At 40.1% G+C, this 18,779-nt stretch overlaps 1 protein-coding gene across 1 annotated transcript in view; it reads right to left on the bottom strand.

Moving 5' to 3' along the window:
- Positions 1 to 8,905, bottom strand: part of UBA6 (ubiquitin like modifier activating enzyme 6) — a 66,841-nt gene extending 57,936 nt beyond the window's left edge. Inside the window, exons 1-2 of the mRNA XM_059669876.1 lie at positions 8,749 to 8,905; positions 3,251 to 3,313 (exon numbers count right to left, since the gene is read on the bottom strand). Coding sequence (XP_059525859.1) covers positions 3,251 to 3,313; positions 8,749 to 8,819 — 134 coding nt within the window. The 5' untranslated portion in view covers positions 8,820 to 8,905. The remainder of the gene's footprint in view (positions 1 to 3,250; positions 3,314 to 8,748) is intronic.
- Between the last annotated feature and the right edge of the window lie 9,874 nt (positions 8,906 to 18,779).

Raw genomic sequence — 18,779 nt, 5'->3', positions numbered from 1 at the left:
TTGTTCATCAGTTTATGTTGTTCATTATATTCCACAAATGAGTGAGATCATGTGATATTTATCTTTCTCTGACTGGCTTATTTTGCTTAGCATAATGCTCTCCAGTTCCATCTATGCTGTTGCAAATGGTTAAGAATTCCTCCTTTTTTTTTTTTTTTTTTTTTTTTTTTTACTGCAGCATAGTATTCCATTGTGTAGATGTACCAAAGTTTTTTAACTTTGGGTTGATTTCTGGGTTCTCTATTCTATTCCATTGGTCTATATGTTTGTTCTTGTGCCAGTCCCAGGCAGTTTTGAGAACAGTGGCTTTGTAATACATCTTGATATCTGGCAGTGAGATCCCTCCTACTTTGTTCTTCTTCCTCAGGATCGCTGCAGCTGTTCGGGGTTCTTTTTATGCCAGATGAATTTTTGGACAGTTCTTTCTTGATCTGTGAAATATGCTGTTACCATTTTAATGGGGAGTGCATTGAATCTATAGATTGCTTTGGGTAGCATGGACATTTTAATGATGTTGATTCTACCGATCCAAGAACATGGTATGTTCTTCCATCTGTTTATGTCTTCCTCTATCTCTTTTTTCAATGTCCTGTAGTTTTCCGAGTACAGGTCTTTTACCTCCTTAGTTAAATTTATTCCTAGGTATCTTAATTTTTTTGGTTTGATGGTAAATGGGATTTTTTTTTAAATTTCTCTTTCTGTAAGTTCACTATTGGTGTATAAAAATGCCATACATTTCTTGGCGTTAATTTTGTATCCTGCTACATTGTCAAATTCATTTATTAGGTCTAATAATTTTTTGATGGAGTCAAAATGGGTTAAGGACTTAAGGATAACACATGAAACTAAAACCCCTAGAAGAAAACAGAGGAAGAGCTTCTAAACATTGGTTTTGACAAAGATTTCCTAGGTATGATCCCAAAAGCACAGGTCATAAAAGCAAAAACAGACAAGTGGGACTACTTCAAACTAAAAAGTTTCTGTGTAACAAAAACAACAACAAAGTGAAAAGGCAACTACAGAATGGGAGAAAATATTTGCAAATCATATATCTAATAAGGGGTTAATACCAAAAATATATATGGAACTATAATTCTATAGTTAAAAAAAACAACAAAAAAACAACAACCATATAATCTGATTTAAAAATGTGCAAGGACTAAAAGAGACATTTCTCCAAAGATAACACAAATGTTATGTGTGTTATGAAAAGATGCTCAACATCACTAATGGTCAGAGACATGCAAAACCACAATATCACCTTATATCTGTTAGGATGGCCATTATAAAACAAAACAAAAAGACAAAAACAAAATCACAGATAATAATAAGTGTTGGTAAGGATGTGGAGAAATCTGAATCCTTGTACACAGGTGGTGGGAATGTTTTAGTCTAAAAGTAACAGAAAACAATATGATGTTCCTAAAAAAAAATAATAATAAAATTACCTTATGACCCAGCAATACCTCATTATATATGTACTACTATTATATGCCATACCTAAACGGCTATATTCTAAAACTTTCAGTCAAGCAAACTGCAGCCTACTTAGATAGCATTGCAAACAAAAAATTTAATCTCTGGCTTACTGAAAATTATGTTCACTAGTTAGCAATTACTGGGTTGGAGGGATATAAAAGTTTCATAGGGATTTTAACAAAATAATGAATAAAATTAGTAAAAAAATTCAAAGAGCTGCCATTTGTTATCCCAAGAATATGATCAAAAGGACATTAAGAACAACATAATTATAGATTAAGAGTACAAACCTAAGGTGACTTCTGAAGTATACTGATAATCGGGGGAACATATGGTAAAATAATTCTCACATAAGCAAAATCAAGTTAGTCTTTCATCCACTTTTTCCAAGTGGATTTGAAGTCAACATATCAGCTCCTTCTAAAGTGCTCAAAAATGATACTGTATCCCACATTAAAAATACACAGAGGAATTCAAAATACACAATGAGCTTATCTTTCCAAATTGTATCTACATAAAATCTATTTTTCGTGATTACATGAGAGGAAACCTAAAAGTTTTAGAACAGATACTACCTTATATACAAATAACTTGAAGTACTAAAAAATTTCTTAGGAATAATAGCAACAAATGTGTTTTTAATTTAACTTTAATTTTGAAAAAACTATTTTGATTTCCTGAAAAAGTATGGTAAAAAAAAGTCTCACTAAATTTCATTAAAATCACAGCTCTTCAATCACATAATAGTTCTCCATTATTTATAGAGTGCAAAGTTATTAATGAGATTATACTGACATAAATATTCTTTAGATGCTACTGTATAAGTGAATAAAGTGGAATGGACTATTTTTCATGAGACTCCTGTACTACCAAGAACATAAATATATATTCCTGTCCAAAAACAAGAGGTATATTTTGTGGTGGATCGCAGGATCATTCTTAGTCATATCATCTAAAGCAAGCATGTCAAACTCAAAGGCTAACACGGGCCACATAAAGGTTTAATTATATGTGGGCCGCAAAAAAACAAAAGCTTTAATTTTCATAGAAATAAAGGTTTAGTTCAATAAAGACATGTCGAATACAAAAGGCTGAAATAAATGAGTAATCGTTAACATAAAATAATAGAATATTTTAATAGAAGTTAATATTTTTTCTTGCACACTAACTTACCAGACACTGAATAACTACACAATAAGTGTAATGCAAATAAACCTATTTTTGTTGTTCTCCAAAAGTGAAAAATTTCCTATTGCACATACCAAACAAATCAGTCCAAGACTGATGACGTGGCAATCGGCTGCTAAAATATTCACTGCTAGTATTAGTGGAGAGAAATGGTGCGCCTGTGTGTAAAAGGCTCGTAAGGGAAATGAATGCAACACGATTATAGCAATCAGTCATTAGCGAACGTTGTAGTTTGTTATTAATAATTATGTATAACAGGATATTGTAAAAATTAAGTTACGAAATTTTTATTAAAACATTTCTTATATACTGTTATGTTGGCTAGGCCACAAAAATATTCGTTGTGGGCCGCGAGTTTGACATGCTTGACCTAAAGCAACTGAGATTTAAATATTATTCTAGCTTTCAGACTACACATAATTAAAAAAAGAAGTTGCAGAAAATCTAATTTTAACTCAAGAGCAACTCTTAAGATACATTTACAAAACTCGGCATAGGCCTAATGGTAACCTCAAACAGACTACTTCATTATTTGAGAACAAAGAATGGGGAAAATAAGTTTCAGTTTACATAAGGTTCTTACCTGTATAATGCATCATCAATCTCCACAGATTCAGTTGACATCATGGGCAAATGTGTATTTGTACTGAAAAAAAACAAACAAAATCTATAAGGGCAAGCACGATTATTCAATATTCACATCCTGTAATTAACATTCAATTATGCATGGTATCAGATTCACCAAGTTACTAAAGGAGCTTTTACAAATCATATATATATTTTATTATCTACCACTTTACTTGGATTTAAAAAATAGGTCAAAATTAAATTCACCGATTGCATATTCTTTCTGTGTATACTGCAAAATTACAGCCCATGGTTGTTTTAGTCTTAAGCATTGTTTTATCACTGATGCATAATTTCTTTTGGATCTATATTTTAGCAGTTTTGTAGTGTCCCACAAACCTTCTCTAATATACAGTTTCCCTAGATAATCTCATACAATCCATGGAATTTACCATATACTGATGATATCTAAACTTCTTTCTCTGTGTTTGATCTCTCCTCTGACCTCTAGATTTTATACATCTTCCAGAACAATATCTCTACTCTGATGTCCAATTAGTATCACAAATATAATAAGCCCAAAACAGAATTCAATTCTCCCTGCTTAATCTATTCTTCCCCAGTGCTTCCCAATTCAGTTTCTGGTACTACCTACCATTTACCTGCTCAGGCCAAAAAATCTAGGGATCTTTTTCATTTGTCCCTCATTTTCTTCATCTTTTAAGCTCTTCCTTCAAAGGAGATCTCAAATCTGATCACTTCGCACTATTTCAATCTGTATAATCTCAGGCCAAACGACCATCATATTTTATCTGAAGTACTTTGAAGGTCTCCCAATTAGTTCTCCAATCTCAACTCCCACAACTCTCCTTGCTCACTATCTTCAGCCTCGCTGGCCTACTTGCTGTTCCTCAAAAAGCCAAGCCTGCTATCACTTTAATTTTTACACTGGCTATATTCTTTCTGAATACTTCCTCAAATATTATGCAGACCATTCCTGATCACCCTATCAATGAAATGGCTCCCCTTCTCCTTAGGTCACTCCGTAATTCACTAACCTGCTATATTTTCTTCAAATCACTTATCATTAACTGTTTATTGTCTGCTTTCCTCTATGGAATGTATGATCCATTAAGAAGTCACTACTGCATTCCAAGTACCTAAAAGTACTGGCATTTAATGAGAGTTAACACTGTGTCCACACCCTTTTAAATGCTTTAGCTGTACTAACTCAGTTAATCCTATCAACAACTTTATGAAATAGGCACTATTATCATCTTCATTGAACAGAGGGAATAAAACAAAACACCACAAAACTAAGGATGACTTAAATAACTTTCCTAAAGTCATAGCAGGCAAATGGCAGAGCCAGAAGCTGAACCTAAGCAGTCTAGCTCTTTGGCACCAAACTATACTGCCTATTACCTCTTACGTTGTAGGAATAAAGAGAGCACTCAAAAAATATCTGTTGAGTAAATTTTAAAAGTTAAACATACCAGTGTGACAAGACATACTTATGGTAATGTATCCTTTACCATAGCTCCTCCCAATTTTTTTAAAGCATGGCATGCAAAGAAAACGATAATAGGATAAGCACTGGGAATAGAGATGGTTCCCTGGCAGAGGGAACCAGCCTGCGGCATTTGGGCTTGAGCCACTGTGACAGCTAAGATCAGTATCATCTTAATAAAAGTATAATCCATTCCATATTCTGGGAAGCTTTAGTGATCAATTACAGGATTCTAAAAACAATGTGGTAGCAAGAAAGTTCAGTTTTAGAACTCATTTTTTTCAGGCCTGGTATTGATATATAAGTCAAAGGATCTATCTATATATCCTTATATAATAAAAGGCTAATATGCAAATAGACCAAACAGTGGAACAACTGAACAACCAGTCACTATGATGTGCGCTGACCACCAGGGGTGCACGCTTCTCTACCTCCCCCTGCTCCACTTCCCCCTGCTCAGGGCTGGAAGCTGCCTCTCTCAACTGCTGCCAGCAATGGCTCCACTCTCACCTGCTGCTGGTGCCAGAGCTGCCTCTCATACCCACTGCTGGCGCCTGATACCGGTCCCGATCACCCCTAAGGGCTTCTCTACCTCCCTCTGCTCATGAGGAGCAGTCGGGGCATCAGCTGCTGCTCACACCCATTGATGGTCCCGGCCCCAATCACTCCACTCAGTCAGCGGGTGCGAGCGGGGCCGGTACCATCAGTGCATGGGAGTGGGGCTGCTGGCAGACAGGGAACTGGGGGCCACAGTGGGAGGGGCTGAGCGGGGGCGTGGAGGACGGGCCAAGACCCGCCCGTGCCCACAGCAGCCTCATGGCCCAAAGTTCCTTTCAAGGTGCACGAATTCATGCACTGGGCCCCTAGTCCTATCTAATAAAAGAGAAACATGGTAATTGGTGTACAACCGCTACCCTTCCCACTGGCTAATCAGCGAGATATGCAAATTAACTGCCAGCAAAGATGGTGGCTGGCAGCCAGGCAGCTTAAACTGAACATGAGGCTTGCTTGCTTCAGTGACAGAGGACTCCAACGTTGCCCGCCTGCCTTGCCGGCCTCTGAGCCTGCAGTTTGAAACATAGTTACAAATATAGAAGCTAAAAAAAAACCCCAGAAACCTGCTTTCAGCGAGCCGGGATCTCAGAGCTGGAGTTGATACAGAATTTCAATTATAGAACCGAAACAAACCAGATACCTTCTTTCAGCAGCGAAGGCCTAAGAGCTGGAGCCTCAGAGCTAAAGCAGGCCCAGAATAAAAAAACAAAAAAAGAAAAAAAGGAGCGGCTGGGAGTTTCCGTCACCCGCCAGTCTGAAAACAGCCCTCAGCCCCTCACCCAGACTGGCCAGGCACCCCAGTGGGGACCCCCACCCTGAAGGGTGTGTGACCAGCTGCAAACAGCCATCAACCCCTCACCTAGGCTGGCCAGGCACCCCAGTGGGGACCCCCACTCTGATCCAGGACACCCTTCAGGGAAAACCAGCTGGCCCCCACCCGTGCACCAGGCCTCTATTCTATATAGTAAAAGAGTAATATGCCTCCCAGCACTGGGATCAGCGGAGCTGAGAGGCCTCCCAGCACCGGGATCAGTGTGACAGGGGGCAGCGCCCCAACCCCCTGATCGGCCCTGCTCTGTGTGTGACAGGGGGCGGCGCCCCAACCGCCCCCCCCTCCCCCCACGGGCCCTGCTCTGTGTGTGACTGGGTAGAGCCATAACCTCCTCATCGGCCCTGCCCTGAGTGTGAGAGTGGCGGCGCCCCGAACCCCTGATCGGCCCTGCTCTGTGGGTGATAGAGGGTGGTGCCCCAACCCCCTCTCCCCCCACGGGCCCTGCTCTGTGTGTGACGGGGTAGAGCCATAACCTCCCCATCGGCCCTGCCCTGAGTGTGACAGTGGCGGCGCCCCAACCCATTAATCAGCCCTGCTCTGTGGGTGATAGAGGACGGCGCCCCAGCCCCCTGATCCGCCCTGCTCTGTGCGTGACAGGGGGGAGCTCTCCAACCCCCTGATGGGCCCTGCTCTGTGCATGACAGGGGGGAGCTCCCCAACCCCCCTGACCCGCCCTGCTCTGTGCGTGACAGGGGGGAGCTCTCCAACCCCAATGGGCCCTGCTCTGTGCGTGGCAGGGTACGGAGCCCCAACCCCCCTGATGGGCCCTGCTCTGTGCGTGACAGGGGGTGGCGCCGCAACCTCCCCATCGACCCTGCCTTGAGTGTGACAAGGGGCGGTGCCCCAACCCCCCAATCGGCCCTACCCTGAGCGTGACTGAGGGTGGCATTGCAACCTCCCGATCCGCCCTGCTCTGTGCGTGACAGGGGGCAGCACCCCAATTCCCCAATTGGCCCTGCTTTGAGCCCGACCAGGAGCTGCACCTAGGGATTGGGCCTGCCCTCTGCCACCCGGGAGCAGGCCTAAGCCAGCAGGTCATTATCTCCTGAGGGGTCCCAGACTGCAAGAGGGCACAGGCCGGGCTGAGGGGAACCCCCCACCCCCCAGTGCACAAATGTTTGTGCACCGGGCCTCTAGTATATATATAAAAGCCTAATATGGTAAGTGTCCGATCATTTGACCAGTTGCTATGATGTGCACTGACCACCAGGGGCAGACGCTCCACTGGTAGGTTAGCTTGCTGCTGGGGTCCGGAAGATGGGGACTGAGCAAGACAGGACACACCCTGGGGCCCTCCCGTGGTCCTTCTCTGGCCCTTGGGTCTCGGATTGTGAGAGGCCACAGACCAGACTGAGGGACCCCCACTGCAGGCCTCTAGTTTGTAAATATAGTTAATCTTACCAAACATGGCTTGGTACCCTTAAATGCTATCAGCTTCTACTTAATTAAATGGATAACTATGAGAAATATTCCTGATTGCAATTACAAAAGCAAGCCAGAAAATAGCTGTGCTTATTACACATCCACTGTAATAACCTGTTTGGGCACTGCAACAAAATATGAACATGAAATGTCCTACTACACAGTTTTCTCATCCTTAGGACTTTCTCTAGCATGGAGGGCAGAAGTCTGGAGGGTAAACCGAAAGTGAGAAGCCCTACAGTCTCATCAGCCCTGTCACTGACTGTGACTGGCAGTGTTCAGAAAGCCCTGCCTTGCTGGGATGGTTCACAAGTCACGTTTGTGTTAAGATCTATGTGGCCATCAAAGACGCTTTAAAAAGGGGGAGCTTCTGTTAGCGTTGCACAATGTCCCCCGAGTGCATCTGGCAGTGTGGGCAAAGCCGGGCAATCCCCCGGTATCAGAAGCATCCCTCAGCCTGCAGCTCGGGAAAAGGCTGCGGGTTCGCGTCCACCCTGTCCACCGCTGGCAGACTATTCTGGCGGGGGCAGGACACAAAACTACGCTTTAACTACGCGATCACTGAAGCAGGAACTACACGAACCCTCATGTTCCAGGAGCGAGCAAGCCGTGAAGAACCTCAACACCAACTGGGAAAGAAGAATGGGTCACTCGGGCTTTTCCCTGATTTTTTTTTTTAACTGTAGTCCACAGAAGTCCTCGGGGTGTCCTGTCACTGACTCATGATGACCAAGTTCCCCCAGGTGATCGTTTTAAAAGGAGGCTCGCGGTGGAGGATGACGCCCAGGGGAGCTCCTAGTTTTCATTTTACCGACGGGAGGGCAGCGTGTGTCGTTAGGCAACAGGTCTGGGGAGCGGACGGGGCCAGACCTCCCGGCCGGAGCCGCCCTCCGCCACCTTCCCGCCCGGTGACTGCGAGGAAGGAGGATGGCAGACCCCGACCGGAACTGAGGAAACGTTGAAAGGGGGAGACTAAGGACTTTCTCCTCGGCGAAGCCGGGAGCCCCGGAGGCCGGAGGCCGGAGCCCGGGCCGCCACACCCACCCCGGGGGGTCCCCGCGCCTCCCAGGCCGGTCCTGCCCGGGCCCCGCGGCCTCTAGAGCGCTCCCTGCCCGCCCGATGGGGAGAAGCAGAGAGCGGCGCTGGGTCCCGCCCGCCACCCCTCGCCTTTCTGCGCCCACACGGGTCCTCTCACCTGGCGGCACCCCAAGAAGAGCAGGACGCCTCTTCCCCGCGAGGTGCGGCCACCGGTTCGGATACCTCCATCGCCTCCGGAGAAACGCCGCGCCGCGGGCTACGGGCAGGCAGGGAAGGGGGCGGCACCGCGGGGGTCAAGGGGCGGACGATGACGTCACAGGAGGGGCGGGCCTGCGGAGCTTGCGGCTGGCCGCGCCTTCCCGTCAGCCCCCGGGGCTTCCTGACTTCCGGTCTGGGTGTGGCCACGGGGCGCGCTCGGCTGCAGGTGGCTGCAGTGCGTGGCGATGTTGCGATATGTATTCCGCAGACGTTAGTGGAATCGAAACAGTCAAGTGACGCTGCACCGCTGGCTCCCCAGCCAAGCACTGAGGATTCCAGGGGCCCTGAAATGATGGGGCTGCCTATCAGGATTCTCGAGTTTTGTTGCGAGAAATGGAAACCCCCCCACCCCCAATTTTATAAATAACCAAAGATTAATAATGGGTAGCTCCAGATGTCCAGCCTGGGATTCAATTTTAAGACGTTATACGTTTGACAGATCATTTTGAGCGTATAGTACAGGCCAGGCACTGCCACAGGTGTAGTAGAATCATGTGGCTTTTAGACCTATGAATAACATTACTGTATGTCATCCAGTTTGCCCCCTTCACCTTCTGGGAGAAGTTAGTAATGTAGGTGACTCGGTCAAGGTCAAAGAGCTGGACACACATGTGTAAGAACCTTTCATCTAATTCTCTTTCCATTGACTCCCCTTCCACCTTTCTTGGAAAACAGGGATGAGTGGGACACAATAACATTAGGGTTTGTCTTCCAGTCTAAGAAACATCTGCAGGATTTTTAAAATTGGCATATACTGTCTTTATATACATTACATCATCTCTTGCAATGTGTGATATTTTTAGTTAATTAGAACTTTTTCCTGTCTAGTGGGGAGTGAGGATCCAGACAAAACCACATTACTCTTTATGCCTCTCCATTCTCTTTTAAAAATTGTACATCTCCAATTACCTGAAAACATGCTGCTCAACTATGGCATCATTCAGGTTTCTCAATCCAGTTATGTACCTTTCAACAGAACAACTAAAATCAAATTTTATCAAGGTTCTGCTCTAGCACTAGGCTTATCCCTCTGTGTTTTTATTCTAAAGTAAATAAATATATTTGGCCCACTCCACAGATAATGCCAATTTCTGTATTTCCTTCTAATTTCCCTTTTTTTCTTTCTAAAAATTGAATGGCCATTAAACTTTAGGACCTATTAGACAATGATAAGGTGATAGAGATACAGTGATTCCTGAATTCAACAATCTCATTGTGAAAAGCCAAAAAAAATGGAACATAAATGAAAAAATAATGTCAGAAAAGTAAACATAATGAAGAAAAAATATGTGAGGAGTTAGAAAGAGACTTGGAGGGGAGGAGGAAGACAATTTTAGATAGTCATAGAGGGTCTATTTGAGAAAGTGAAATTTGAACCCAAATCTAATGTATGTGAGCCCTGCCAGATATTCTGGCAGAAGAATATTCTAGACAAAGGGAAATGCAAGCATAAACTTTTTATTTTATTTTATTTATTTTTAGCATTTATCACTTTCTGGTGTATGTGTATTTGTTTACTTATATATTTCCTGTCTACCTTTAAAAGGGGCTGAGCTTTTCCTGAAGAAAGAGATTCAAAGTGTGAGGGGCAATTTGATGTGAGAGAGATTCTACTTTGCTGGCTTTGAAGAGGAAAGGGGCCACTTAGAAACAAATGGGAATGGCCTCTAATTCCTGAGAGTGGCTTCCAACTAACAGCCAAGAAGAAAATGGGTTCATTGCAAGGAACGAAATTTGGTCAATAACCTATGTGAGCTTGGAAGAAAACCCCTAAGCCTCAGACCAAAACATAGCTGATACTTTGATTTCAACCTTGGAAGACTTCGGGCAGAGAACCCAGCTGTGCTGTGCCCCCAGTTCTGACCTGCAAGAACTCTGAACTAATAAATTTATGGTTTATGTATTTAGAAACATAATGTAGTATATTTCACCTAACACCCACATTTCTTGACATGTTAACATCCCTGAAATTAGAATGTGTTTTTTTCTTTTTTAAAAATACAGAAAACAATGGTGCTCTTATAATTGAAGTCATCTTTGATTTGGTGAAATATAGTGTAAATTATTTCAAACATACAGTATACCAGATACCCAGATTTAATAGATTTTAATGTTTTGTCACATTAAATGTGACATCAAAATGGAAAAGAAAATTGAAATATCATCAGACTTTTGACAATGAATCTTTTTTTGCCAAAAGAAAATAAAATGACATTTAGGATATTCAAATGGAAAAAGTGTGGTCAAGGACTTAATATCCAGCAAAACCAACCCTCATGTACAAAGGGAATAAGCTATTATCAACACTTGATATGACATCAGCATTTAATGAGACCGTTGTTCCTATGAGCCCTTCCTAAAGAATTAGTGGAGAAAGCGTCAGACAACCAAAATGACTGGAGAAGTATCGACCTAAGTTTTGGTGCAGAGTTTTACAGAAAAAAAAAAATCAATCTTTTGTGCTTATTGGCTTTGTGTTCCTTTTAGTTTATTCTTTGTAACTAATTTTCCTGATTTTCTGTCACCTCATTTTTGAGTCTTTCTAACTCCTCTCCCAGTTTTCTTAAGGTGTAATTGACAAATAAAACAAAGATATTTAAAGTGTACAATGTGATGATTTGATCTATGTATACACTGTTAAAGGATCTTCCCATTGAGTTAATTAACTGAGATTTTCTAATTCTAAATCTATGTTGTTTTTTATATTCTGTATGATTTTCTTAATCTTATTTAGGTGGTTTCAAAACAGTAACTTAAGGTTTGATCTATTTGGTGGTACATCTTTCAGGCATGCTTGCATTACCTGTAATGATGATGTTATGATCCTTATTCTTGTTTTTCTTATAATAAGTTTGCATGGGACTTTTTTTGTTGCTCATTTTTATGTGAAATTAAAATGAATTTCCTGAACTTTTAGTGTGAGGCAGACTTCCTAGTCCAATAAGCCTAGGCCTATGGGGAATAAAACTACTGGTATATTTCAAGAAAGTCAGGTTTCTGGCCCATTGCAAGTAGGAAGCCCATATTCCAGGAGAACCATGAAGTGCCTTACCAAACATAGGGAAAGATAAGTTTATTATAGGAATTTTGGGTATTGTTGAGTTTAGGAGAAATTGAAATGAAGTTTGAAAATGTTTTGATAGGCTCACAAGAAAGCAAGGCTGTATGTAAAGAGGTCTACATTACGTCTGGACTGCAACATGGACCCAGGGGGCTGTTTTATTGAAAACTAAAAAGTTTAAATAGGTGTGTATTTGTAATTCAGTAGAAACTTCATTTGTTTAATATTATCTTTCTCCTTTCTTTTGAACTGGCTTAATCCAGCACCCTGATTCACCTACCTCCTTCTCTCTTGCAGGACTTACTCCCTAAATCATTAAGCCCTCAGGACAATGAGGTTCTGACCAACATCAAGTAATCTTAGGAACAAAGCGTCAGGTCTGTTGAACCCAGAGATGGATTTTTGGTCTAAATAGAGATAACATGTAGGCCTCAGCTCTGTTTCAGCTCCAGAACAATCCCACTGACCACATCCTAGAGAAAACAGATAAAGCAATGCGATGACTGACATTAGGAATAGATGCATTGATCAAATACTCCCTACCCTAGCAATGACCAATCAGTGGAAACATGACCCTAACTCTCCTAGTCACCAAAATGAATGACTTATCATCTGTATAACTCATTCCCTGATGCCATCAGGGAGCCAGGTCTTTGAGAATTAGCTGACCTGTGACTCTGGACATGGGCCACATAAAAATAAACCCTCACTTTCTTTGCTACAAATCTTGTTTGTGTCTTCTCTGGCTTTGATGCAGGCAGGCAAACAGACCCCTTTAGTCCGGAAACATATTGTTTCTACAAACCTCTTTTCTGACTGCCCCTGGGTTGGAAGTAGAGGCTGTTTCTTTGTGTCAAAGTGACTTAGATTTTCTAGCCAAGAGTGGGATATTTCATTCTTAATGAAAGGATTTCAAAGAGCAAAGTTTTTTTTCAACAATCCATTATTATATAGAAAAGGGTTATCTGTAAGTGAAAAAGCAGTAGTTTCTCCAAGTTGGGGGTGGTTGTTAACACTATAGCATGTTCTTGAGAGAAATATTATTTTCTGTTAATTTTACAAGTGGCTTCTTTGTCTGCTGTCTATATCTGATAAATGGCAAAGGAGATTTTAATTTTCTTAGTCCAAATTCATTTTTCCTTTCTCATGTGTTTCAGCAAAATTTTCCAAACTTCATTAGGAACAGTTAAGCACATTTTATTGTTTGATTTAAGTACTTAATAGAGAGCTCCCTTTTCTGTTTTTTCTTTTCGTGTGTGTGTGTGTGTGTGTGTGTGTGTGTGTGTGTACTGTTTAAAAATATGTTGGCTTAATTTTGTGGTTTCCCAGCTTAATTCCCTCCTCCAGTCAGATCTCTCAAAGATTCCCTCTCTCCTTTCCTTCATTTCTGTTGCCCCTGTGCTATCAATGTACACACACACACACACACACACACACACACACACACACGAGTATTTAATTATTAGTTTACTAGAGGCCCGGTGCACAAATTTGTGCACGGGTGGGGCTCCTAGGCCTGGCCGGTGATCCTGCTGGCCAGGGGGAGGGACCATGGGAGGTTGGCTGTGGGAACGCACTGTCCACCAGGGGACAGCTCCTGTGTTGAGCGTCTGCCCCCTGGTGGTCAGTGCACTTCACAGTGATTGGTCGACCGGTCATTCTGGTCGTTCTGGTCATAACGGTCACTTAGACTTTTATATATATAGATTGGACAATTATTCTCTAAATTTGAAATGATAGAATTGTAAAGAGTTATATAAATTTCTTACCCAGTGAGCTAATTATAAACTAGACAAAAGACAGAGACCAAGAGTTTCCAAAAAAGTCAATAATCAGGCAGAAGTTACCCTCTATTCATTGAGTGAGGATTCCAACTACTAGAGTTTAAAATGTTTAAGATTTAGGTTGTAAAAAAACCAAAACCAAGTCTGTTCTTTTCCCTTACAGCTACATTGATTGTACAATTACTATATTCCAAGAACTGTATTTAGTCTTTATGCTTGTATTTAAATTACGTGCTATTTAAACTTTGTGGTATATATCGTCTCAGTTTATTTTGAGAAGTTAATTGGTGATTGTGGCAGCTACAGCTGGCTTCTGACCCCAAAACATTTCCCTTCTGCTTTCTCTCTCTCTCTCTCTCTCTCTCTCTCTCTCTCTCTCACACACACACACACGTGAGAAAAAAGAAATACAATTATTTTCAGTTATCAGATGGCTAAATGTTCAAGGAAACTGAACACTACCTCCACAAGATAAAGCATACCTTTAAGCTGTTTAGGGTAATCCCCTTCTCCTTTGCAAGTTATTAGTTATTGTAACGTGTTACAATTATAGCCAATTTAGGAGGAAGTGCTGAAGTTCTGGGAAAGTGAGATGCATAATAAGAAGCCACCCTTTCTTTCTGCCTTTGAGGCTCCCAATTGGCAACAACTAACTTCTAATCACTAAAGTAAAGCCTAGTAGAAACAATTAAAAAAAAATTACTCAAAGCTCTGAATTACCAATTCTACATGCTTACTCCTGGATTTCCTGTAAAATGAATGAAGGGAAAAAAAAAGCCACTTCTAGTCTGACATTTCTACTAGTTATAGCAGAAACCATTCTAATAGTAACATTGATACATAAAATAAAAGTCATACAAGCACACACACACACACAAATAACATTTATTGTATTTTTTTCTCATGATAAAAACAATATACATTTTGGAAATTTAGAATTATAGGAATTCACAAGAAAGAAAAATTTTAAAAATTATTACTCAGAGATAACTATTTCAACACTTTTTTGCATATATTCTATTGTTCCTATGCGTGCACTTTACATATTATATAGCTTTTAAAATTAGACTGATTCTCTTAAACATGATGTTTACTAGTAAAAACTTAATAACCATAAGAATTAAATTGAACATTTAAATTAATTAATCTTAATTAAAGATTAGCTTCTTATGGATGCAATTTATAGTAAATAGACAAGCTCAATAAATTGGTTAAACATTTGAAACTAGGCTAAAACAAAATAAATGAAATTCTAAATATATCTTAACTGCCACAAATATCTCTTTATGACTACCAAATAAATTCTGAGACCAGGTCACTTTAAGGAAATTCCTAACTTACACTGATTTATGCTCCCTGGAAGATAGTATTTGTGTTACCAATCTTCCTCCCTCCCCCACATTTTCCCCTATTGTATCTCTGTTTCTTAGGCCAAAATTGAATTAGTGCAGTCATTGTTCAATACATTGTCATTAGTCCATGTAATGTCTTTATTAAATTGAGTTACAGGAGGAAATCCACTGTTAAACCAGTTTTATATGCTAACTAAAGGAAGAGACAAACAAGATAAAATTTTAATTATCTGATACATTGGACTCTCTCTGCAAAATATATCTTTTTAAACAGGGAATCCTCATCTTTTATTATGATTAGAAATAGAGGAAGTGACTATAATATCAAATATTAAATACACTCTGTTGAGTATAGTATCTTTAATTTAAAAGCTACATTTACCTTTTGGACTATGAATTTTAGTTTATATCCATATCTCTATTATAATTTATGAAGTATAGTATTCATATAATATACTTATTTCTGCTAAGTTTTTAATTATATATTGAGCTTTAGAGGGTTTCTAAGTTTGAAAATGGCGAGTAATCAAATTGAAACATACAGTTTCAATATTAACATTATTATGCATGCAATAAACAAATAACTATATTCTGATACATTTTTATTGTAGTAAACTTTCTCATAAATATATAAGAATCAGCAATTCTAAACCTTGTTTTGTGATAAGGGGTTCTTTGGCAGTCTGGTTGGTCCTACAAACCCCTCTCAGGCTAATGTTTTGAAATGCATAAAATAATATAAATCAGGATTAAAGAAAAGCAGTTGCATGTAAATACAGTTTTGTGCATGAACCATAGATTAAAGACCACCTGCATTAAGATTTTGAATAGCCCTTTACTTAATATATAAAAAAATGCCTGAGAACAGTTTCTTAAACATATAAGAGCCAAACTGACATATGTTCATTAAACACATATTTTAATAAAGCCCTTAGGTTGTATTTTGTATATGTGTATTATTTTTGCCTTTAAATGAAAAAGTAAGAATGGTTATCAGTTTAAGAATAAGTATATGATATAGAGACTTGTAGAAGACTGGCTTTACTGTGACATATATAGTCCTATGTTATTTAGCAGAAGCATCCAATCTTGGTATCAATATACATGCCTTTAAAGTTAAATTTGAACATTTTGGTACATTACGAATTTTGACTTAACCAATTCAACTTTAGAGTTGGATCATGGATTGGTAAATGTTTAATAAAAAAGAAGATATGAATGAAAATATCCAACGGAAGAGCTCAGTGGTGAGAGAAATAGGACCAATGGAAACAGAATTGGAAAATAAAGTAGGATGTGTAAAAAAAACACCACACACTATAATACTGAAACACTGAAAGCATGAAAAGAGAAAAATAATGAAAGGAAAAACCTACCATGAATCTAATTAGCAATTTACTTTTCACAAGTTCATATGCCCTAGAATATTTGGAATTACATTTCATCTTTTGTGGGCATTACATATCTTAGATGACTATAATGGTATTTTACCTGTTTCTTTTTAAAAGATTTTAAAATTGATTTTTAGACAGAGAAGAAGGCAGAAGGGGAGAGAGAGAAAAACTTCGATATGAGAGCAAAACATCTACCAGCTGCCTCCTGCACATCTCCTACTAGGGATTGAGCCTGCAACCTGGGCATGTACCCTGACTGGGAATCAAACTGGCAACTTTTGGTGCATGGACGATGCCAATCAACTGAGCCACACCAGCCAGGGTTATTTTACCTATTCTTAAAAAAAAAAAAAAAAGTTAAATAAACAGTTGATTTTTTTTTTAAGTCCCTTATATAATTTTCTCATTTAATGGGTATTATAGTCCCATTATTTTTATCCTCCCCTGTTTTTCATGGAGTAGAAAAAGGCTTGAATTAAAAGAGGTACTGTGCTGACATCATTTGGAAATGATACCATTTAATATGACTATCCGTAACTATTAGTTACCCATTTACAGAGAGTTTTTCTTTTGCATTTTTCCCAATACTCTGCTGTCTTCTTTGACCTATCTATATTGAAATTGTGGTTTTCAGAGTTTCTCTTACATATTAAATATCTTTTTCTTGTGCACTTGCTTTCCTATTTAATATCACAAGATAGAAAAAAATCCCTCACATTAGAACAGAGGATATAAAAAATATGTAATGGACACGGGAAACACAAATTCTGTATGATAAAAAAAACAGAGAGTCTATTATGTATAAAACATAACTGGCATAGACCTTTTAGTGATTGTATTTTAAAACAATAATTATTACTACACTTAATTACCACAAACTCCATAGACTGTACAGCTTAAAGGTATGTTCTAAACCAGCGGTTCTCAACCTGTGGGTTGCGACCCCTTTAGGGGTCGAACGACCCTTTCACAGGGGTTGCCTAAATTCATCCTGCATATCAGATATTTACATTATGATTCATAACAGTAGCAAAATTACAGTTATGAAGTAGCAACAAAAATAATGTTATGGTTAGGGGTCACCACAACATGAGGAACTGTATTCAAGGGTCGCAGCATTAGGAAGGTTGAGAACCACTGTTCTAAACACTGTTGAAATCCAAACCCCTCTTAAACTCAACTTCATGTAGAGGCAGTCACATACCATGTAAATAAAGAATGAGATGAAAAACTACTTGTAAGTCTTGTCATATTGGTAGAGTGGATGGTGGGTAATTGCTGAATACTCCAAACATCAGAATGCTTTTGAGGCCAAACAAAATATAAGCTTCATTGCATTTTTTTAACCATAGGAAGAAAAATTGATTTTATGGGGAGGGGAAATACTGATTCTGTGCTCCATGTATTATTGTAGCATAAGATCAGAATTGCTGATAAGCCCTTTTGGAGAAAAACTCTCCAAGGATTTCTGAGATTAAGATTGTGTTGTGGTTTCTCAGCCTGACTTTTTGGTAACTCTTAGCCTTAGGCCATGGCTATTACAGAAATAGTATAGGCCTGGTGCATGGATTTGTGCACTGGTGGGGTCCCTCAGCCTAGCCTGTGCCTTCTCACAATCTGGGACCCCTTGGGGGATGTTGGACTGTGGGGATTGGGCCGAAACTGGCAGTCTGACATCCCCTGAGGGATGTAGTAGTGTACGAAGTGGCAGGCGGCCAGGGAGGAGCCCGAGCCCAGGCTGGCCACCATGCTGCTCCCACTCATCCCAGTGTCTGCTGCAGCTGCCATTCAGTAGGGCTGCCACAGAGGCGGGAGAGGCTCTTGCCGCTGCAGCTGCACTCGCCAGCCGTAGGCATGGCGCCTGGAGCCCATTGGTCAGCTGAGCCGTGCTCCTGCTGTGGGAGCTCACTGACAACTAAGAGGCAGCTCCTGCATTGAGCGTCTGCCCCCTGGTGGTCAGTGTGTGTCATAGCGATAGGCCAACCAGGGTTTTTTTCTATCTATCTATCTATCTATCTATCTATCTATCTATCTATCTATCTATCATCTATTATCTATCTATCTATCTATCTATCTATCTATCTATCTATCATCTATCTATCTATCTATTATCTATCTATCTATCACCTATCTATCTATCTATCATTGATGAGCCTATAATGTACTATAGGAGGTCAGAAGGAGATTAATTCAGAAGCTAATGATTAAGGCAAAATATTTCAAGATATTTCTGAAGTTTTTTTCCCCTAGTAATTGAGTCTCTGACAATGTGATTCTTTTTAAAAAAGGATGATAGCATAAATTTAAATTATGATTTGTTTATAAGTTTGTCTGCTGCC

This window comes from Myotis daubentonii, chromosome 1 (genome assembly GCF_963259705.1).
Source record: "Myotis daubentonii chromosome 1, mMyoDau2.1, whole genome shotgun sequence".
NCBI classification, from domain to species: domain Eukaryota; kingdom Metazoa; phylum Chordata; class Mammalia; order Chiroptera; family Vespertilionidae; genus Myotis; species Myotis daubentonii.
This window is presented reverse-complemented; position numbering and strand designations above follow the sequence as displayed.